Consider the following 24009-nt stretch of genomic DNA (forward strand, 5'->3'; position numbering starts at 1 on the left):
CGGGCCAGGCCTGGAACCCGCGCCCCTGGCAGGAGAAGCCTGGAGTCTTAGCACCGGGCGGCCGAGCAGTCCCGGCCGAGGGTCCCCCGGACGCCCGGACCGGGCTTCTAGGGGCTGCGGAGGCCTGCACGCGGCACCTGCTCACGGACACTGACCTGGCGAGGCCGCCCGCAGGCCTTGGTGCGCGGGGACGGCCCGAGCGGCTCTTCCCTGGCCCCACACTCGCGGCCGCGGCGCTGGGCGGCCCCCGGGCGTGTCCAGGGCGGCGGGAGGAGGGGGGAGTCGTTGGGGACTGGGGGCGCTGCCCGGGGGCCCAGCCTGCCTCCCCCCGCCCCCGTCGCCGCCTCCCGCTTCAAAGGCGGCCGCCAGCGCGCCTCCCTCCGCTCTTATCTGATCCCGGGCGCCCCGCAGGAGGGAGCGCCGGAGAGGAGGCGGCTCCGGGCGGGCGATCGGGGGTGGAGCGGGGGCAGGCCAATTAAAGGGGCGCCGGGCGGGCAGCGCGCGGGAGAACGGACTCTCGGCGGAACTGGGACGGGCCCCGGGCACCGAGAGCCACGCGGCCTGGGCTGGAGTCTCGCGGGCGCAGGTCAGTGCCAACCTCTGCTTCCCTCTCTAGTCGGCCTTGAGAGTCTGTTCCTGAGGGAGGGAAAGCCCAGGCGGCGGGTCCCCTGCGGACGCGGGGCGCCTCCAGGGACCTGCTCTTCGCGCGCCCGCGCTGCCCGCGGCGCTGAGGGACTGGAGGCGCGCCCGCCGCGTCCCGCAGGCTCGCCGGGCAGCGAGGTCTGAGCGCTGCGCGGCATACGCCGGTGCTGCTCTCTCGAGCCTTCGCCCCGGGGCTGGCGGGCTGCGAGCGATCTGCGGGAAGGAGCGGGTTTGGCTTCCAGACGGTAGATGCCAGCATTTTCGAGCAGAAGGGGCCTCCTAAAGGCTACCGTTATGGTGAGAAAGGGGCTTAGGGATTGCTTTGGAGGACTGTGTGTGTTACAAACAAAAAACATGGCTCAGCAGGTAGAAAATCCGCCTGCAATGCAGGAGACACGGGCTCGATCCCTGGGCCGGGAAGATCCCCTGGAGAAGGGAATGGCAACCCACTCCAGTATTCTTGCCTGGGAAACCCCATGGCCGGAGGAGCCTGGCAGGGCTACAGTCCATGGGGTCGCAAAGAGTCGGACACGACTGACGGCTAAGCACTCAGCACTCAAGGGTCAGTTGGGAGAACCGTCGATGGAGATCACGGGCTGCAAAACTCACCCAGACACCGGCGGGTGATGAGCTCTGGGCACCAGGTGCTAGTCGAAAAGAGGAGCGAGCCCGCAGCGCCGCCGCAGCAGCGGCTCGTCCACGTCTCTGCGCCCGGAAACGCGGCTGCTTCGCGCGTTTTGCTTCGGTGTCCGGACCCAGGAGGTCGCGGCTTTAAGATGCACCGCCAGGCTGCGGCGCTGGAGGGCCTTCTCTTCCTGGGCTTCCCAACCCCTCGCCCCCTTTCACCCCTCGGAGCTGCTCGCTGCCTCAGGCCCTCTAATGCGCGCGGCTGGGGGGAGGCGAACCTCCGCGCCAGCTGGGATTTAGCTGGCCCCGCGCACCGGAGAAGGCAATGGCACCCCACTCCAGTACTCTTGCCTGGAAAATCCCGTGGTTGGAGGAGCCTGGAAGGCTGCAGTCCGTGGGGTCGTGAAGAGTCGGACACGACTGAGCGACTTCACTTTCACTTTTCACTTTCATGCATTGGAGAAGGAACTGGCAACCCACTCCAGTGTTCTTGCCTGGAGAACCCCAGGGACGGGGGAGCCTGGTGGGCTGCCGTCTATGGGGTCGCACAGAGTCGGACACGACTGACGCGACTTAGCAGCAGCAGCAGCGCACCGGCAGTAAGGATCCCGCCTGCGTTGCGGGAGACCCTGGTTCCATTCCTGGGTGGGGAAGATGCCGTGGAGAAGGGAATAGGCTACCCGCTCCAGTATTCTTGGGCTTCCCTGGAGGCTCAGCTGGTAAAGAATCTGCCCGAAATGCGGGAGACCTGGGCTCGATCCCTGGGTCGGGAAGATGCCCTGACGAAGGGAACTGCTACCCACTCCAGTATTCCTGCCTGGAGAATCCCATCGACAGAGGAGCTGGCGGGTTACAGTCCACGGGGTCTCACAGGATCGGACATGACTGAGCGACTAAGCACAGCACAGACAAGACAGGGTTGGCGCCCCGCGGGAGGAGCGGCGTTGTGCCCTGGGGTGACTTCGGTCCTAATGAGGGTCTAAGCACTGCCTGCCATAATTGCAGCCATGGGCACCCTCGTCTAGGAGCTGGGGGCTTGCGTCCTGTTCGGGAAGTTCCCCGTGGCGCGGAGCTCGGGGACCCGGAGTCGCCCGCTCTGCTGAGACTCTGTCCCCAGGGCGGGTGTTCACGGGGGCTGGCGTGCCGCTCTCAGGGACCTGGACCCCAACCCTCCGCTGACCCCGGAACGCCGTGTGCAGCCGCACTCAGAGCCTCTTTCCCTCAGCGAGTTTTGGATTCCCTTCTGAAAATTTTGGAGTGTCAGCTGCCTGCAGCAGCAAAAGGGGGTGGTGGAGGGCAAAACCCTAAAAATATGCGGATGTTTGGTGGCCCCGAGGGGAGCAGAATTGGGAAAGAGTTTTCCTGAAACTCCCCCCCCTAAAGGCTCCAGAGCTCCTCAGCTGCAGAGGGTTAGGGGCCTTCCTGGCTGTCGGGTGTGGTAAGGAGGCCCTAGCACCCAGCACAGAGGTGAAGCTGGATGCAGGGAGGGGACCCACGCTGTGTTTCTGACAAGGGGTCCGCTCTGCCCGCAGCCATCACTGGGAAGTGTGGTCTGAGAGAGGGAGTCAGTGAATGCGTGGATAACTCTTGCACTTTGGGTTGCTTCAAAAGAGCAACTTGCAAGGACTTCCTTTGAACCTGGTCCCAAGGGTGTGGTTACTGTAAGACAGACTTCAGGGAAGCATTTTTTAAAAAAGCAACTTTATCGAGTTATAATTCATATACCACACATGTGTGCAATCCAGTGGTTTTTCGTGTATTCATGGAGTTGTACCACTGTCCCCACAACAAATTTTAGAACATTGTATCACTCAAAAAAAAAAAAAATCTGTACCTATCAGCAGTATAATTCTCATTTTTCCCCAACCAAGCCATAACCGCCCCCCACCCCCGACACCCTTGGCAACTGCTCCTCGACTTTCTGCTGACGTTTCAAATAAGCGGAAGCAGGCAATGTGTGTGGGCCTGCGTGACTGGCGTCTTTCACCTCGTGAGGTGTTTTCCAGGCTTATCCATTATGCACAGGACACTCTATCCTAAGCACTGGGTGTCTCTCCCTCTGCCTGGGGGACCTGAGCCAGGTGAGACCTGGACCTCCACTGCATCCCTGACCTCCTGGGGGTCCCTTTGAAAGGACAGAAGCCTCCCTGGTGGGGCCTCTCAGTGACTCCCTGGGAAGGACTCTGTGGAGCCCGTCAGAATTCCTGGAGCAGTTTTGGGCAGGTCCCAAACTTAGGATGGATGGGAGGAGTCCTTTGGCGTGGATCCTGCTGCTAACGGTCCAGCTGTGGATTTCAGAGAGCTCCTGGGGCCTCCTTCCACGCAAATCTTGGGTTTGGGAGTCCACCAAGGCTGGCTTTAAAGGATGGAGTGAGCAAATGGGTATGATTGGAAGGGCGCTGGAGCCAGCTTCAGCCCAGCAAGAAAAGTCTCCTTGGGGTACACGCCCTTTGACTCTTAAATCCTTCCTCGAGTCACCTAGTAAAACACAGAGAGCTTTTGCCTGTTTTAAGCTGGGAGTCTGCAGTTCGTGACTCTATGAGCCACATATTTGCTGTCATTTTAATCCAAGCTCAACCAAATGACTGCTGTTTGCCCAGCCTGTGGCGTGTAGCCCAAGGTTCCTTTCAGGGATGAGGGCCTTCCTGTGTGCCTCAGGCTGAGGTGATGGTGTTTGAGCACCGCTGAGCTAACATTATCCGGGATTATGAGATGTGTAGACAGCAAATGGTAAAGGGCCGGGGGAGGGGCGGGGGGCTGGGGGGAGGGCAGAGGAGGAAAACCAAGGGCCAGGCCAGTAATAGGCTTCCTCTTGAGCAGCTTTGCTCGGCTGGCGATGGCTGTCAGGGAGGTCTCCGCTTGCGTCTCCTCTCCTGTAACTGAAAAAGCACGCAGTGCGGAGCTCTGCTACTCTTCTCCGCAGCGGGAGCCTTGTGAAGAGCGGGCCTCACCCTGGTCTCCTGGGGACGTGGGCGGGTGTGCGGTGGAGACTGGCGTGTATTTTGAGTCCCTGCCTGGGTCCCTGCCCTGTTGTCTCTCAGAAACACATGCAAGTCTCCCAATTCCTCGTGGACGAAAACGTTGTCCTTCTTTTAAAGATAAGATCACCGAGATGTAAACTACCAGCCTGGGGTCCCAGAGCCTGCAAGTGGCAGAATCGGGATTAAAGAAATGTCTGCGTGAGATGTGGGCCCTGCCCGTTGTGGGGCGGGGGGCGGGGGGCGGGCAGAGGGCGTGGCCTCCGGGCCCTGTCCGCCCCGCGGCGTCTCTGGGCTTCACGCGGTTCTCCTCCAGGAAGCGGGGGGACGCAGCCCCTGCGGTGTCGCTTCCAGGCCTGGACTGACCCCGTGCAGACTGCACGGCAGCGCTGGGTTCTCTGCTCTGCTGCTTCCTTCTTCTCTTCACTTTTTCCCCCTTCTTCCTCCTTTCCCTCTTCTCTCTCTCTGCTCTCTGTTTTTTTGAGGGGATTCTGACGAGGAAGGCTACAGGAATTTCTGACAACTTTTTAAGTCAGAGCTTAAGAGTCTAGACTCTGCATTTCTTCACGGTAAATTTTTTATTTAATTTTCACCTTATACTTCAAGGTCATTTTTTGAAATCAGTGCTCTTGATGAATTTTTCTGCCAGTGGGCCTTTGTGGGAACTCAAGGCAAGGGTCCCTGACTTCTAATTTTAGGGAGCTGTGTTTGGTTCTCCCTCCCCGCCACACACACAAACAGAGGTAAGCTGAGTTATGAAAACTGATCCAGAGAGCTTTTCCAAGTGTCAGAACTTGTGTCTGTAGCCAGGAGTACTTCTGGGGTGGGGGTCTTCTATTCAATGAAGATTTACTCCTGGATGGCTTTCTGTCTGCTTTTGCAAAGGGGAACATGCTGAACTGATACTAAAAAACCATGTTCTATTGAGGTTTAGAATGGAAAATAAAGATTGCTACTGTAGGGAACCCAGGAGCAGCATCTGGCCAGACTGGGAAGATCAGGGAAGCCTTCCTAAAGGGTGAGATGTCTGTCCTGGATGTGCAGCCTGCCTCTGTGATGCTCACAGATACAGACTTCAGTTAAAAGCGATTCGCATTGCTTTGTCCTTAACAAACAACAACAACAACAAAAGCCAAGTGATGGGGCATTCCTGAGTCAAGGAACTGTCACTGCGATTTGCCGTGCTCTGGGCATGGCTCTTCCATCACGTAGGATTCACAGCAGCCTAAGTTAAGGCTGGGCAGCTACGTTTCTGAGGATGACCTGCAGTCAGATCCCTTGCATTTGGCTTCTCTGGTGGCTCATGGGTGAAGAATCTGCTTGCAATACAGGGACACAGGAGGCGAGGGTTCGATCCCTGGGTCAGGAAGATCCCTTCGAGTAGGAAATGGTAACCCGCTCCATTATTCTTACTGGGAAAATCCCGTGGATAGAGGAGCCTGGCCGGGTCCATGGGGTCGCAAAGTATTGGACACATCTGATGCAACTGAGCGTGTGCACACACACACCCGCACACACCCACACACCCATACACACCCACACTCACACACACAGACACCCCCACACCTACACCTGAACACACACACCCACACACACCTCCCCCCACACACCCACACACACCCCCCCACCCACCCAAACACACACCCCCCTCACACACCCACACACCCACACCCACACACCCACACCCACAAACCCCCCACACACACCCACACCCCCCCCACACACACCCCCACACACACCCACTCATACCCCCCACATACACACCCACACCAACCCACCCACACACACACCCACCCACACACCCACAACCACCCACATACATACACCACACACTCCCCCACACATACACACCCACACCCCCACACACAGACACCTACACCCGTACACACACACATACCCACACCCACACACACCTCTCCCACACACACCCACCCACGCACCCACACACACCCCATACACACACTCACACCAACACACACCCACTCACCCACACACACACACCCACACCCCCCACACCCTCCCATCCACACCCCCCACACCCTCCCACACACACCCACACCCACCCACCCATACCCACACCCACCCACACACCCACACTCACCCACATACACACACACCACCCACACACACACCCACACATGCACACACCCACCCACCCACACCCCCCACACCCTCCCACACACACCCCACACACACCCACACCCCCACATCCCCCCACACACCCCCACACACACCCACATCCCCCCACACACACACCCACACACACCCGCACCCCACCCACACACCCACACCCACCCACACACACCAATCCATAGCCCCCCACATACACACCCACACACACCCGCACCCCACCCACACACCCACACCCACCCACACACACCAATCCATAGCCCCCCACATACACACCCACACACACCCGCACCCCACCCACACACCCACACCCACCCACACACACCAATCCATAGCCCCCCACATACCCACACCCACCCACATACACACACACACCCCACACACACACCCACACACACACACCCTCACACACACACCCACACACACACCCACACACACACCCACACCCCTCCCATACCCACATCCACCCACACACACACCCCCACACACACCCACACCCCCCCACAAATCCACACCCACCCACACACACCCACTCATACCCCCCCACATACACACCCACACCCACCCAACCACACCCACACCCACCCACCCACACCCACCCACATACACACACACCCCCACACACACACACCCTCACACACACACGCACCCACCCACACACACACACACACCCTTCCCCCCGACACACACACACACACCCCTTTGCATTTGAGCCATTCACTGGGCTGCTCCGATCCTACATAAGGTCTTTCTGGGATTTAGAAGAAAGTCCCTTGGGGTAGACCTGTTGGGAGGAGAAAGGGCACTGTTTCTCTGGAGATCAGTTTTGCACACGAGCTGGAGAGAAGGCCTCTGCCTTTCCAGCGTTCCTCAGCCTCGGCCAGCTATAGGGCGTGCGGTGCGCTGGCTGTTTGCGCCTCAGCCCTGGCCACTCAGTCACTGATCATGCAGTCAGTATCTATCGATGGGCTGTAATGCGCTCTGAACGTTGTGGAGGATGGGTTGAACTGCCCACCTACATGTCTTCCAGTACCCAAGACTCAGAAAGTAGAGTTACTGGGGCCGTGAAATTAGCTGGAGAGTCACAATGGGATAAGAAGCAGAGGCGATCTGTTGGAGACTGATCACCCTTTCTAAAGATTTTTCACTTTTATTAATATTTTAAATAAACAAATTTTAGCCTTGTTAATTTCCACTAATATTTGTTTCAGGTATCTTTGGTTTTTATGCTTATCTTTATTAATCCTTTCCTTCAACTTAATTAGGGTTTTATTTGCTCTTCTTTTTCTGTCTCTAAGTGAAAAATTAGATCATTGATTTTTAAATCTTTTTTCTTTCTTATGTGAATATTTATCTCTAATTCTTAGGTTGCATTCCACAGATTTTCATGTGGAAAATCTTATTTTTATTCCCTTTCAACTATTTTTAAAATTTCCATTGTGATTTCTCATTTGACCCATGGATTAATTAGAAGCATGTTGCTTAATTTCCATTTAGAGTTTGTAAAGATATATTATTAATTTCTAATTTAATTTTGTTGTCAGAAAACAAACTCTGCAAACTTTGAGTCTTTTGAAGTTTATGAGCTCTCATTTTAGGGCCTACTCATTTTACAATGCCTACTTTGTAAGAAAAAAATTTTTTAAAGATGTATCCTGTAGTTATTGGATGTAGTGTTCAATAAATATCAATTAATAGTTGACAGTGGGATTATTATATTAAGTGTATATTCATTTATGATTGCTAAATTTTACTGACTAGTGAAAGTGACAGCCACTTAGTCATGTCCAACTCTTTGCAACCCCATGGACTATACAGCCCATGGAATTCTCCAGGCCAGAATGCTGGAATGGGGAGCCTTTCCCTTCTCCAGGGGATCTTCCAGACCCAGGAATTGAACCAGGGTCTGCTGCACTGCAGGCGGATTCTTTACCAACTGACCTATCAGTTCAGTTCAGTTCAATCTCTCAGTCGTGTCTGCCTCTTTGCGACCCCATGGACTGCAGCACGCCAGGCCTCCCTGTCCATCACCGACTCCCGGAGTTTACTCAAACTCATGTCATCATCGAGTCGGTGATGCCATCCAGCCATCTCATCCTCTGTCCTCCCCTTCTCCTCCGGCCCTCAATCTTTCCCAGCATCAGGGTCTTTTCCAATCACTGAGCTATCAGGGAAGCCCTAATTGACCCTTTACTCTGAATTGTCCAGAACTCGAGGGCGTGGTTGTTGTTTTTGTATGAGTGTTGTCGTTCACCCTACTTGTGGCTCGCTCTTTTCTGAGGCACCCTTTCTCAATTTTAGTCCCTGGCATTCCTGAACTCTTCTGCCCTTTGACACTTTATGCTAATAAGACTGTGGCTTTCCTCTTGATTTCTAATCTCAATGCCTGCACAGTGGGGAGTTCACTCAGAGGAAGAAAGACAGTCACCAAGCTAACAGTAACACAACTAGGGCTTTATTTCTAACTTAGAGCTCTTTTCTCCTGTGTCATGAGGCTAACAGAAAAGAGTGATAAACACTGATTTCCTCCAGGGTCTGTTTCTAAGTAGACTTCTTAACCAATCCTGAAAAGCCTTTTGGTTATTCTAGACGTGAGGAGGTGCTCTCTAGTGGTACTTTCACTGGAGAGAAGAAATTAGGAAAACTAGCCACGTCAGCACCCTGGGCTGTAACATCAGCCCTATTCTTAGTCTTTGCTTTCTTATCTGCAAATCTGTAGACCCCGATCATCAGCTGGCTGTAAAGTTCTCCTATAAGATGCATCTGTTGTTATTCAGTCGCTAAGTCGTGGCCAACTCTGCCACCCTGTGAACACAGCGGGCCCGGCTCCTCTGTCCTCTGCTACTCCTGGAGTGTGCTGTCTCCCAGAAGTTAAAATGGATATTAGAGTAATAATGTAGAATCCAGAAAAGGGCTTCCCAGGTGGCTGCATGGTAAAGAATCCACCTGCCAATGCAGGACACATGGGTTCGATCCCTAGGTCAGGAAATCCCCTGGAAAAGGAAATGGCAGCCCACTCCAGTATTCTTGCCTGGAGAATTCCATGGACAGAGGAGCCTGGTGGGCTGCAGTCCATGAGGTCATAATGAGTTGGACATGGGTTAGTGACTAAACCACAGAGTCCAGAAAGAGTTCGAACATAAAGGTCATTTTGTTCAGTTCCCCTGCCACAAATCCAGGAATCCCTTCTACAACATCTCTCACGGGTGTAACGCAGCCAGCTTCTTTCTCAGACCTGCGAGTAAAAGGGACAAGTGTGTTCTGAGTGTTGGAGAATGTTTCTGTCCAAATCCATGTCTGTGTGGCTCCCTCTGTTGATTCTAGTGCTATTTGCAGAAGCTGCACAAAATAATCTTGTTTTATCTTCCACGTGAAAGCCCTTCAAATATTTGAAGACATCTATTACGTGCTTCTGAGTCTTATTTTTCCTAGGCTTAATTCGTGCTTAATCATTCCCATGTCTTTCAAATGTTCTTTGCATGGGCTTGTCAACCAGAACTGCTAAGTCTATGAATTATTCTTAAGTCAAATATTCCAAGTCTTCTTATGCTGGATGATTTTCAACCTGTACAGAGCTGTCATTGGACAAGGATAAAAAATGGATAGAATGTTCTTAGAAAAGTTTAAAGTAGTTCAGCAATGCGGATAATGGTGCCTGTGTCCTTATCTGGATCTTCTGTCTTTGTCTAAACCTTTATACCAAGTTCGTCCCACAGCCTTCGTGAGATGGGGGAGATAAAGACTTCTTGAGTCTCTTCATCCTTTGGGTCTACCCAAGTAGTAAATTCATTGGTGATTTAACTGCCTTTGCCTTACATTCTTTCAACTTGTTGCTAGCATGCTGCTAGTTAGAACTTTTTGAGAGCCACCTGTGTTTCTAAGTACATTATTTACATCATCACAATCCTATAAGGTAGATGTTTGCATGCACATTTTACAGATAAAGAAACCAAGTCATGGAGTGGTTACACTAGTTAGTCGGGAGCCCCTAGCAAGTTATTGGTGGGTACGTCTTCCTTGCGCCCAGATTTCTACTCACAGCTCCAGTCTATGTCACCTCTGATGTATTTCACACTTACTTCATTTAGTTTTGTAAATTTGCTTGTGGTCTTCTTTTTCAATAAAATTATAAGTGAGCTGACACAGGGATCATATAGTAGGAAATTTTGTATCTCCCTTAGAGTAGAGTGGCTTGGTGGCTCAGAGGGTAAAGAATCCGCCTGCAATGCAGGAGACCTGGGTTCCATCCCTGGGTGGGGAAGATCCCCTGGAGAAGGGAATGGTAACCCACTCCAGTGCTCTTGCCTGGAGAATGCCGTGGACAGCAGAGCCTGGTGGGCTACAGTCAGGGCTATTACAAACAGTTGGACACGACTGAGGGACTAACACAAGCAGAGAGCTTTGGTTATGGCAGGACTCTTGGTAGTGACTGCTGGAATGAAAATCCTGAAACTACAAGCAACACTGTCTCGCAGGGCCGGGTATCCCAGATGGCTGGCAACGGGTTTATGGTTTTCTTGTGTGTCAGTGCTGACTGAGTAGAACATTATCCAGCTTTGCATGTATGTGTGTGTTAAGTCTTTGTGTGTGTGTGCATGTGTGTTTATATGAGTAGTTTACACAAACTTTAGGATAAATATTTTGAGGGATTTTGATAAAACTGGCTTGCAAAGGCCTCTTCTCCTTCTTAAACTTAATTGTATAAATGAGATTGGATAAAACAAACATATCAAGTAGAGGACAGGTCAGTTAGTCCTAATGGGGATAGTTTTAAGTTACTGATTACATAATCGAGTAACAGTGTTTTGAGAAAATTTGTGCTAAACATTATCAACTTTCCCCAAATTGGGTTTATACCGTCTCTAGTAATACAGCTAAATGGCCATTTCTAACGTGATGTTGTTAAGCCCCCCCCCCAAAAAAAAAATTAAGGCAGCGTTATTTGTTTTGTGCAAGGTTTTAGGCAATGTTTCAGCAAATTAGGCTTTGACATTTTAAAACTATCTCATGGCAGTTTAACAGAAATTGGAATTTTTTTCTTGCCCCTATTTTACTGTCCAAATGAAAGACTTGGCATAAAACCTTGGGAAAATGAAAATTCCACTTCTCCCAATATGGTATTACTTAATCTCATTTAAAATAAACAATAAGAAAGGAAGAATTTAAAGAAAAGCTATGGCTACAATTTTTTTTCTGTATAAATAATATGCAAGGAAGGACTGGTACTGAAGCTGAAACTCCAATACTTTGGCCACCTGATGAGCTGACTCATTGGAAAAGACCCTGATGCTGGGGAAGATTGAGGGCAAGAGGAGAAGGGGACGACAGAGGATGAGATGGTTGGATGGTGTCACTGATTCAATGAATGTGAATTTGAGCAAACTCTGGGAGATGGTGAAGGACAGGGGAGCCTGGCGTGTTGCAGTCCACGGGGTCACAGAGAGTCGCACGTGAATTAGTGGCTGAACAACAGCAATAATAAGCAGTTTTCAGAGAACAGTTGCCAAGACAAGGGTAGCACCAATTCACTGGTCTGTTTGTTATTCATTTATAGTGTGTGACATGCAGATCAGCTTCTCACGTGGCATGTTAGGCGCTGCTTCGCATGCCTGGCCTGCACTGGACTGCCGTGCTTCGATGAGAAGTGCTTTGGACTGCAGCTTGGAAAAGGACTTCCTGTCCTGTGTTAGCGTAGCATTGTGGGATGCCTGAGAAAACCCCCACTTGTTTGCTTACCTCTCTCTTTGCCATGCTCTCGTTGAGCCTTGTGGTTGTAATATTTGGGGAACAAAATCTTAGAATATTTGTTTTGGGTTGAGAGTGATTCCACTGTGCAGTTCTCCTTTGAGGGGCATGGTCTTGGTCCTGATGGAGCTGATGCCTGCTCCTATATCTGTTCAGACCCCCCATAATCAGGCCTTCTGTCTACAGAAAAGTCACAGCCCTCTGGAGTGTGCGCATGCCAAGTTGCTTCAGTTGTGTCCAACTCTGTGACCCTGTGGACTGTAGCCCGCCAGGCTCCTCTGTCCATGGGGTCTCCAGGCAACAATACTGGGGTGGGTTGCCATGCCCTCCTCCAGGGGATCTTCCCGACCCAGGGACTGAACCCGGGTCTGCTGCACTGCAGGCAGACTCTTTACCTCTAGCGCTGCCTGGGGAGCCCCACGACCCCTGGGATGACCCATCTAATCTTGTTCTACCTGCCTCGGTAGGGTTAGAGGTCTCCATGACTCGGGGCCTTTCTCCCTGTATTTAATTTGAATTCTCCATTTGTCCCATTTCTTCTGTGCTCTGACAAATAGTTGGTTCACTAATCTGTAACAAATTAATAATAAATTCATCCAGGCTAAAAAGCCATATATATTATATATAAAATAGCAACTCAATATGTTGCCCATTCCATTAGGAATTTTAAGGGGCTTCCTGTATGTGAATGTCTTTATTTAAAATATTCTTTAGTAAATAGCATTTTGGAAGCCTGGTAGGCTGGTTGGGGGAGATATTTTTTGGACCTCTAAATATAAATGAGTACATCTTTAATTTTTTTTATTATAGGACCCTAACGTGATTATTTATGTGATTATTAAAGCACGTGTATCTTCCTTTAGTTGCAACACAAAAGAGTTGCATGCTAGACTGTCACTGGATATTATAAAAAGTAGTTGCCAAGAAAAATTTTTTATGAATGATTACTTGAAGGAATATAATTATTTCTCTGGATATACTGTGTTACTCTGGAATAAAACCAGATTAAGTTTAAGTGCATGAATCATCTTAAATCATATTGTTTTGAAGGTTCATAGAGTTATCTTTTGCTATATTCACTGAAATAACTCTTGTGTTAAAGAGGCAATTAAAGCTTGTATGTGGCTGCCCAAGCATATCCAGAGAAAAATTAATGGCCTCAAATAAAGAATATTGCATTAAGGACTAAATAAACAAAAAGAACAACAACAACAAAATAAGAGCAGAAAAGCAAAGATAAGTACAGAACTAATATTGCAAGTTAAAAAAAAACTATCCTCAAAAAATTGTAATCTGGACAAATATTTAGCTTGTCCGTTTTGGAGAGAAAAGAGAAAGGTAGGAAAACGTCAGTTTGATGCTGAGAGTGGAGCCTTCCCAAGTGGCTCAGCTGTAAAGGATCTGCTTGCAGTGCAGGAAATGTGCTTCAATCCCTGGGTTTGGAAGGTCCCTTGGAGAAGGAATTGGCAACCCATTCTAGTATTCTTGCCTGGGAAATCCCATATTCAGAGGAGTTAGTGGGCTACAGTCCGAGGGATCATAAAGAGTTGGACACGACTTAGCCAGTAAACAACAGCAACAGTAAATGGAGCTATAACCAGAAAATATGTTGTCTATTGAGAGATCACACAACTCTGTGCTAATAAATGTGAAAATAAAAATGAAAAGATTAGGGGTGGGATGGGGAGGGAGGTGGGAGGGAGGTTTCAGAGGGAAGGGACATATGTATACCTGTGGCTGATTCATGTTGATGTTTGGCAGAAACCAACACAATTCTGTAAAGCAATTATCCTTCAATTAAAAAATAAATTTAAAATTAAAAAAAATTAGAAGAATAACTTCATGGGAAAATATCCAGACTAGAAAACCAACAAGTAAATAAGCTAAGTAGATTTATAAATAAGACAAAAGTTGTGTAGGAAATAGCTTCCAAAAGGGAATAGGCTCATATGATTTTCTCTCTCAAATTATTCTTTGGCTTTTAGAGAGTATGTCTTTCTCATGGTACTTAAGCTATTGCAAAACAATGAAAATATAGAAAACTTTCTAACATTTTAAAAAATGAAGCTAGAATGATCTTGACACCAGACCTTTTAAGAAATGAATACTCTCAGTCAATTTTGGTTATTAACATAGATCTGGAAGAAAACAGTTTTACAAAATTGACATGCTATAAAAGCAGTAACAGCAGATACAAGAAAGATAAGTTAGCTTGGGACAGGGGTTCCCTGAGGGCTCTTTAGACCCTAAAAAGTGTCTGATTAGCAGATGGTAAAGGGACTCTTGGGTAATCCAATGAGTTGCAGAGACAGTCCAGGATTGCAAAAATTCAGGCCTGGGAGCACTGGCAAGGCTTGCTAGCAGACCCAAGACGGACAGAACCTTGGAGGCCCTCAGACACGTCATTGCCCAGCTCTTGCCTCACAGAGACCTGACTCTTCATCTCTAAAGAGTTGACTGGTGTCAGTCTTACAAGAACTTTGGAAGAGCAAGCAGCAGCAAAGGGCTGCATTCCACGTGAAGTCGCGGTGCTCCAAGTCCTTCCCATCCCCGAGACCTGCCTCTGTGAGTTATGTGACCCCCAGGGGGACCCTGTGTGGGCAACTTACAGCACCTCCTGAGCAGAGCTGGGTTCTGCTGAGACGCCACCAAAGAGGCCCCGTCATCTCCTCCTTCAGTGAGGTGCCGGGTGGAAGGGCCACCGAAGACTTCGCTACGGGAAGGACTCAGGGAGCAGCTGCTCGCCTCAGAGGCGCTGCGCTCTACGTGTGCAGCTGCCCCCGGCATCCGCGTCAGGTCCCCGATCACTCCGTGTTAGTGAAACGGGGGTGACCATGGATTCCCAATCATTCTCTTCATTTACAGCATCTTGTAAGGAATCTTCCTGTTCCTAGTTTATGTTAGAGTGAAATATGCATGCCCTAATGATTTGCGTCCTGACAATACCCGCACATGTTGGCTTGTTTGCCTGTCCCAGATGACGACATATGTTTTATGTTCAGCCTTCTCAAAATACCCCTGTGCTCTCTGTTTCTAGGACTGCTGTTACGTCCCATGTGGAAAACAAGAAATAAAATGAAGATTTTTCACTGCAAGATGCAGTACTGGGTGTTTCCAGCATTTTTTGTGATTACTTATCTTTGCACCATTGTCCAGGGTCAAGGTATGGAAAACTTATGAGAGATTCATGGGGGTCTGGGAGTCTAGCCATGTTGGTTCTGGTGATCATTTTTTATCTTATTTGCCTTACTAGTGCTACCCTGGCTCAGCTGTGTTTTTAGGCAGGGTCACGTGTTGGCTTTTTCTCAGTTTTACCAGCTGTTTACGTTGTAGAAATGCGACACAGCTTTGATGAAGTTACAGGTCACTAGTGGCTGAGCATATTAATTTTGCGGTAGATGGTTAAATAGCTCATTTTTAATATACTTTTGAAATGTCATGCAAATTTAATAACTAAAGTCAAATTTGCAAAATCAATTCTATTAATAGGGAGCTGTAAGGCATGTGCCTATGTGTCTTGATCATGCCTTGTCTCTTAAAAAGAGTGTCTACAACATATTTCTGCCACTTCATACCTGGTCCTTATTTTTGCTCCTTTCTTTAAAACTGAATGCACAATCTAAAGGTTACTAAGGGCCTAACAGACGCTGAATAGATTCTATGCAAGAAAAAAAGAACCCTCTAGCATATCCCATGATAAATTTCCCTCAAATTTTAATTTATCCTACTTATAGAACAAGTGTTCTCTAAATGCATTTAGTTAAAAAATGAGATAAAAGCTAAGGTCTTTTCTTGTTTGTTTGGGATTTTTGAAGATCACTTGGAAAAATAAGCCAAATAATTTTCTGCTGTTTCAGTATCTTTTGCTGAAGTCGTTTCTTTGAGATAGCTCCTAAACTGTGTTTTGAAAGGGGAAATACTCTCGCTGCCCACGTGGCTCAATTTCTATCACTCAGAGATTTCTGGTTGCAAATAAAATAAACTTTCTCTGGCTAATTTAAGCAAAAAGTATATTTACTGGTAGATAATGAAGTGGTTCATACAATAGTTAAATAATCTTTGGAAAGTGTAGGAATCCGGGAACATGCTAGATATAGTTTCTAGGAACTAGTGACCATTTCTTTGAGGGCATGTTTTTGGAACGAAATGTCAGAGCTGTTTTCCATCCTTCCATGGCTGGACACAAGTTTCAGATTCTTGGGAGAGTCTGCCTGACTGCTTTGAGTTGTGTTCTCCCCCTTGGCCAAGGGAGGATGGCTGACAGATAGTGCAGCCAAGGCTCTGTGCAGCGGGGAGGGCGAGCTGTTCCTTGGAAGAAAACCAAGATGCTGTTGGAAATTCAGAAGGGAGGTGACTGTGAGTAGGGAGGAACAGAAGATCTTCACGTTAGTGTTCCTTGGTGAAAGGCAGTGTTTCCATGAGGGACTTCCCTGGTGGTAAAAATTAGTGTTTCAAGAAATTAATGAGACTATTCCATTAGAAATAAACATAGGTTGTCCCTTGTCAAAACAGCAAGATTTCAGCTGAGTTGAGTGGAAGTAAAAGAAAGGAAGGAAGGAAGGGAGGGCAGAAAATCAGTCCTTTAATGAATTGTCATATTATGAAATGAAATTTCCTAAGTACCTGGTAACAGTGAGGCTTTTTTAGAATGAAATAAACATTCCTTTTCTGCTTTTGAGCTTTGATTTCTATGAGGATGATTGTGGTGAAAATCTTTAAAGAAAAATCTTCCCTCTCAAAAAAAATACAGCACAACAAAATAAAAATACCCCTGTACTTTTCAGCAATGAGCCTAACCCTGCAGTCAAGCACTGGATGCTCCTTAGTCTCCCCTTGCAGTCCCTCTTTGGAATGAAGGTTGTATTTTCACGAATGTTGTACCTGGCCCTGTCTCACACAGAATGCCTGACGTCAGTGTATGAAAGATGGGTTTGCTGGCTTACTCTGGGTTCTCAGCATGTGCCAGAAATCAAGCTTTACATTTAATTTTTGTCTTTTTTAAGAGGAATAAATTTTAACTGTTGAGTGGAGGTTGGAAGGAGGCTTGGAGGGAGTGGATCTATGTATATATAGCTGACTCACTTTCTTGTATAGCAAAAAGTTTTTCTGTTGTACAGAAACTAGCACAGCATTGCAAACCAATTATACTCCAAGGGGAAAAAAAAAAAGAGAGAGAGAGAGAAATAACACAGTTCCATCTACAACTGCATCAAAAAGAAAAAAATACCTTGAAATTAAAAAAAAAAAAGATTTAACTGACACAGATTGACTTTTGAGTCAAGTTCATGCAAGCATCTATATTTATTACTGGAGTTCAGTACATAAACTTATTGAAGAGGCTCCTGAGTGCTTGCAGAAAGAAAAATCATGGCTCTGGTATTAAATATACTCACGTTTTGGCCTGTGAGTGAGAACGATGGCTTCTGCACGGTGCTCGCAGTGTTCCCGTCGGTCTTTCTGTCCTTGCTTTGGCGGAAGCCCCAGGGCTGTCCAAACGCGGAAGCAGGGCTGTCTTTGAAGCTTGAAGCTCTGACCTCATGCTGCTTTCTTTCTTTTCTTGCTTTTTTTCCCTAAAGGCAAAAACTTGAAGGAAATGTAAACTTTGTGTCTAACCAAGATTTCCTTTTAATAACTGTGAGACTGTTTATGCATACATAGGCAATAGACGGGTTCTGTTGATAAAAGAAAATGGCAATATTGCTTTTTGCTAGTAGTTGCAATGGGACTGTCATCATATAAACCATTTGTAAACTGTTTTTGAACATTGATGGATTGGGTTGCTGCCTTTGCTTCACTTTTATTTCCTGGGGTGGTTCAATGGAAGATACTGCCATTCTGGGTTCTGGAGCGCCACCCATGTTCTCTGGGCGTGATCTGGTGTCTGGGTGTGGTCCATGCCACCCTCATCACTTCTGGAGGTTCAGAAGGTCTGCTATTGACTAAAAAGTTGTTGCAGGCTAGAAGCTCGCCTGGGTAGCACACGCTACAAAGATTTCTAAGATTTAACCTAGGAATCCTGAGTGTTAGTTCTTTGCCCTCCTTGAGATGTCAGGCAAGATGCCTGGGTGCAGATAGATAGGGCGATCCTTCGGGGACTGCCCAGGCGGCAGCCTCCCCTCTGCTTGTGCTCTTCACTCGAGGCTTCCCAGGTGCGCCCACCCCCTGTCTCCTGTGAGTTCATGCCAAACCTTGCAGTAAGCTCGGCCAACCATGTCTACCAGCCCACTGGCAAGGTTTGGCTCAGAAACTGCATGTACTGTTTAACATTTTTAAATTCTTATTTTTAATTTTCTTCCGTAAATAGTAAGAATCTATCTATATAAAGATTTTCTCCCCCAGTTCCAGAGGAAGCAAACTAGTATCAGTGCCTCTGTTCATCCAAATTTAGGTTTAGCCAACCTTCTCTTGTAGCTCGGAATAGTAGTTCTTACGATAAATCCATACTTTCCCATAAGCTGGAGAAATGGAGACTCATTCATGTCAAACCGAGAATGGGAAGCTAGTCTGCTTATTGCTTGACTAGCATTCTTTACTGAAATGTAGCAAAGGGCAAGTGGAAAGAGAACACCGCTCTTGAGATTGTGTTCTTAGGTACTCACTGATTTCAGATGAGCAGAGAGTTGATGAGGAGTAAATCGCACATTCTTCTAGCTCAGTGAAGGGTGACTTCTTAATATAAATCTTCTCCTGAAGAAAAAGAGCATTTTGTTTGGGGTCAAAGATGGTCATGAGCCAGTGTGTGAACCTGGATGAATGTCTTAGCGTCTTCTTGCTTTCCTTATGTATAAAATTGGACAGTAATATAATTTTGTGAGTATTCAATAAGCTTTAGAGATCATCCATTAGATGAAGTGAGGCTGGATGGGAACAAACATTTGTTGTACATATTAGAACAGATAATGTCCACTGTTCTCTTTAACAATGTTGCTTATTCTGTGCCACCTTTTCTAAAAACAAGGCTTTGAATGGAGCAATCACTTGCTCAAGATTATTCATCTAATAAATGACAGAACTGGGAACCAAACCCCACATAATACTACATACCTATTGAAATGAGTATTTCTTTCCTTCCCTGGACTCTGTCGTAAAGTGGGAAAGAAATACCAGGCATAGAAATAGGTAATAAGTGCTAACTTTTCTGTCAAGCATTAAATTTTCTTTTGTGACAAACTAATTTATATATTATACAGTAAAAGTCTTATGAAAGGATTTCTTTTGAAATTCTGGAACATTGATGTAGAGTTCCAAGAACATGTTTTGAAGTTTGAATGACTTACACAAAAAAGCAGTATAGACCTTTTTAGTGAACTATTGGAAAAGATTGATCTTATTATTATAACATGTCTGTAATAGCCTTAAATTATCATATCATAAAAATTACCAAATTAATAAAGTGGAAACCTAGAGGCATAAAACAGATCATAGTCTACCTAGATTACAAAAGTTCATGTGTTCAAAGCAGAAACGTTCATCCTTGTACTGTAATAAAATTATTTGCAAGGTCGGCTTCATTAAGCTAGACTAGGGTATTACATTCTAACCCTAAGTCATAGTTGCTTGTCACAAGATCAGTTCAGTTCAGTTCAGTTGCTCAGTCATGTCCAACTCTTTGCAACCCCATGGACCACAGCACGCCAGGCCTCCCTGTCCATCACCAACTCTTGGAGTCTACCCGAACTCATGTCCATCGAGTCAATGATGCCATCCAGCCATCTCATCCTCTGTCGTCCCCTTCTCCTCTGGCCCTCAATCTTTCCCAGCATCAGGGTCTTTTCGCATCAGGCGGCCAAAGTATTGGAGTTTCATCTTCAACATCAGTCCTTCCAATGAACACCCAGGACTGATCTCCTTTAGGATGGACTGGTTGGATCTCCTTGCAGTCCGAGGGACTCGCAAGAGTCTTCTCCAACACCACAGTTCAAAAGCATCAATTCTTTGGCACTCAGCTTTCTTTATAGTCCAACTCTCACATCCATACATGACCACTGGAAAAAGTACACAAGATCAGTACTACTTGGCAAATGCTTACCTCTTGAGTCAGAGACAAATGCTCTTGGGTTTGTGTTATTTTGCAAACAGATCAATTCACTAATGGGGTTGTAGAAAGAACGTGAAGTCTTGAGTCTTGAGTATTCTGATTATATTACTTTGGCTTTTCAGTTTAACAATGAGAGCTTAAAAGCTTCAACGTTTAAACAATTTTTGTTTTTCCTTTTCAGTCGCTCCACCCACAAGGTTAAGATATAATGTATTATCTCATGATAGTATCCAGATTTCATGGAAGGCTCCAAGAGGGAAATTTGGTGGATACAAACTTCTTGTGACTCCAGCTTCAGGTAAAAAAATCAGCTGTGTTTTAGAGTATTAGCAACTTTTGGCACACAGGAAACTAAGATGTATAGTGCTAAGTGTTGCTTTAATCTCATTTGAAAGACTTTTGTTTTATTTAATCTTTTGAGCTTGAAATCTTATCCTCTACTCAAGAAAATAATATTGCCTCAAACTAAAGCCTAGCTATTGGGCTCACAGTAATTTTCATACTATCAAAAATCCTCCCCACCTCTGTTTCAGCGTGGATGAACGCTTTTGGTTTATCCTCCCCACCTCTGTTTCAGCGTGGATGAACGCTTTTGGTCTATGGACGCTTGAAAGTTACCTCCAATGGTTGTGACCAGCTGAGTAAATTATGATTAATTATGTTGTTCTTTAGTTGCTAAGTTGTGTCCGACTCTTTTGCAACCCCATAGGTTATAGCCTGCCAGTCTCCTCTGTTCATGGAATTTTCCAGGCAAAAATACTGGAGTGGGTTGTCATTTCCTCCTCCAGGGGATCTTCTCAAGCCAGGAATCAAACCTGGGTCTCCTGAGTCTCCTGCATTGGCAGGAAGATGCTTTACCATTGAGCCACCTACAATTAATTAACTTAATAGAATATTATTCAGCAGTGATGCATTAAGTTATAAACTCTAAGTAGACAGAGTGGGCACAAATGATGCATTAAAGCAAGAAAAGCAAAAGTTAAACAGACTTACTGATCATGAGGATAAAATAGTTGTGTAAAACTTTTAACATTTAAATTTTGGTTGTGTTTTTTCTTTCTCATTTCATGTTTTTGATTTATAATCAACTGAAACAGTACAGAGCATGTTGGGAATTCCCTGGTGGTTAGGACTTGACGTTCTTATTGCCAAGGCCCAGGGGTTCAATTCCTGGTCAGGGGACTAAAATCCTGCAAGCCATGCAGTGTGGCAAAAAAACAAAACAAACAAAAATACAGAGCGTGCAGAGGAATGCTGCTGCTGCACGGGTGTCATGGAGACTTGGTTCAAGCCCTCGTTCCTTCATTCCTGCTGGTCGTTGAGTGTCTCAGCGCCTCAGTTTCCTCCTCCAGGGAACCTGCGGCGGTATTGGTGCCCGCCTCATGGGGTTGCCCCGAGGTTTGAAACTCAGAGCGTGGTCTGGGAACGGCCCGCCGCATTGCCTGAGAACAAATACAGAATGTGCGGCCCGCAGCCTGCCCTTTGCATCCGTGCCTGAGTGTGAAGTTTCCCGCGCAAATTCACGGGAAGGACTGGCTGTGGGACTAAATGAGCCGGTAAACGAAGCACGGCAGTGCCCGGCCGATCCAAGGGCTCAGTAAGCCTTAGCCGTGATTGTAGCAAGAAGCCCCGCAGTGTATCTCTCAGGTCTCCCTTCTTCCCATAAAATCCAATTTCACATAGTACATACATACTCAATAATAGCCTGTTTGTGTAATGTGTATCTATTTATATAATGTAACATTTGCTCCTTCTGTTGGTGATAAAAATGGTCACAGAGAGCTGGACCCCCTTCTGTTGGAGGCCTCATCCCAACTCATTTAAAGAGGAAGACATGCTCTGTTACTTCCAAGTGGGGACATCTTACTCTGTAGTGGATTTAAAATCTCAAATCAGACAGATGACATGTTTGGCTTCTTGCTTGGTCACTAAAAAGAAACCTTTCCTTATTAGCACATGTTAGGCACAGACTCCGTAGAATGACTCTGGTTCAGAAAACGACACACACTCTCCCCATGTTGACCCGCGGAAGTGACTCAGTCATGGACAGCTTTACTTTATTCTCAAGCCTCCGTTCAGAGTTTTCATTGTAGAACACTGCCCGACTTTTAAATAACTTTGACTTCTAAAAATGCAGTTTGTTTTCTAAAATAAACCATCATGGGAAATTTAAGAGGCTCTTGAACATTATTGTGATGCTAACGGTCAGTATAAAAGTCCCTTATTTGTCGTACCTCTGAGAATTCCCTTTGTCCTGAAAAATAATTAGTTTCCCTCCAATTAATCAGTAGGTTAATTTTTTTTTTTGATTAATTGCTGGTAACACCAAACTCTTCAGTACTCCAAGCAAGTGTGACTGAAGGATCAGACCCTTAGAAGTGATGGGAGGACTTCCCTGGGGGTGCAGTGCGTGGGAGTCTGCCTGCCAGTGTGGGGGACGCGGGTTCAATCCCTGGTCCAGGAAGATCCCACATACTGTGGAGCAGCTAAGCCTCTGCACCACGACTGCGGAGCCCGTGTCCTGCAGCTCGTGAAGCCTGCCCGCCCACAGCCTGTGCTCCTCAGCACGATGTGTGCACGCGTGCTAAGTCACTTCAGTCGTGTCTGACTCTTTGTGACCCCGTGGACTGTAGCCCACTGGGCTCCTCTGGCCATGGGCTTCTCCAGGCAAGATACTGGAGTGGGTTGCTATGCCCTCCTCCAGGGGATCTTCCCAACCCAGGGATCAAACTCATGTCTCCCCGAGTTTCCTATGTCTCTTGTGTTGGCAGGCCGGGTTCTTTATCAGTAGTGCCCCCTGGGAAGCCCCCATAACAAGATAAGCCACCGCAGCGAGAAGCCTGCTCACCACAGCTAGCTGCTGCTGCTGCTAAGTCGCTTCAGTCATGTCCGACTCTGTGCGACCCCAGAGACAGCAGCCCACCAGGCTCCCACGTCCCTGGGATTCTCCAGGCAAGAACACTGGAGTGAGTTGCCATTTCCTTCTCCAATGCATGAAAGTGAAAAGTGAAAATGAAGTCGCTCAGTCATGTCCGACTCCTAGCGACCCCATGGACTGCAGCCCAGCAGTCCCCTCCGTCCGTGGGCTTCTCCCGGCGAGAGCACTGGCGTGGGCGCCGTGCCTTCTCTGCTAAGTCACTTTAGTTGGGTCCAATTCTTTGCGACCCCATGGACTGCAGCGCACCAGGCCCCTCTGTCCGTGGGATCTCCAGGCGAGAGCACTGGAGTGGGTGCTGTGCCTTCTCCCACCACAGCTAGAGGAAGCCGCAAAAGCAGTGAAGACCCAGTGCAGCCAAGAATAAATAAACAAATAAAATTATCTTTTTTAAAAAGAAATGACCTGGGTGGTTTTTGAATCAACTTCAGCCTCACCCCTCGGCCATCTCTGCTGTAGCGTCTCCAAAAGCAGACCTCAGTTCCTGCTTAAACGCCCCAATGACAAGCAGAAACGGAGGAAGAAAGCAGATAGTTTCTCAATGAAAACTGGGTTTATTTTCCGTGGTGACCCAGTGTCCGTGCTGCCGTGACCCAAGCCAGGAAGACAGTCTTGACACTCCGGTATCGACTTGATCAAGCCTAAAATAAATAGAGTAAATAAAAGGAGTAATAAATGAATCTAGACACAGCATGTTTGTAGCTGATTCAGCACTAGGAGATGAGCTCTGCGTATTGTTTATGCCAGTCTTTCCCAAAGCGCTTTCCATGATACTTAGCAGGATATAAGAGGATAGCTGTTATATAATCAAATGGTTTAATGGTCAGATAAATTTGAAGAATGCCATTCTAAACAGAGTTAAAGCTTTTTTATTACAGGATTCTCAAAGTCTTTAAAATAGTATACCGTATGTC

The 24009-nt window shown here is 47.4% G+C and overlaps 1 protein-coding gene across 5 annotated transcripts in view; it reads left to right on the plus strand.

The window, feature by feature from the left end:
- The first annotated feature begins 364 nt into the window (after positions 1 to 364).
- COL14A1 (collagen type XIV alpha 1 chain) overlaps positions 365 to 24009 on the plus strand; it is a 230700-nt gene continuing 207055 nt past the window's right edge. For 4 of the 5 annotated variants that reach the window (XR_008702439.1, XR_008702440.1, XM_055546783.1 and 1 more), the window contains exons 1-3: positions 367 to 586; positions 15160 to 15285; positions 20342 to 20458. Coding sequence is in view for 3 of the 5 variants with exons in the window: in XM_055546783.1 (XP_055402758.1) it covers positions 15177 to 15285; positions 20342 to 20458 (226 nt within the window). In the remaining 2 variants the exon portion in view is untranslated. Of the gene's footprint in view, positions 587 to 15159; positions 15286 to 20341; positions 20459 to 24009 lie in introns of all 5 variants that reach the window. The other variant, XM_055546785.1, reaches the window with a different exon arrangement.

The sequence above is a fragment of the Bubalus kerabau genome, chromosome 14 (genome assembly GCF_029407905.1).
Source record: "Bubalus kerabau isolate K-KA32 ecotype Philippines breed swamp buffalo chromosome 14, PCC_UOA_SB_1v2, whole genome shotgun sequence".
Lineage (NCBI taxonomy): Eukaryota > Metazoa > Chordata > Mammalia > Artiodactyla > Bovidae > Bubalus > Bubalus kerabau.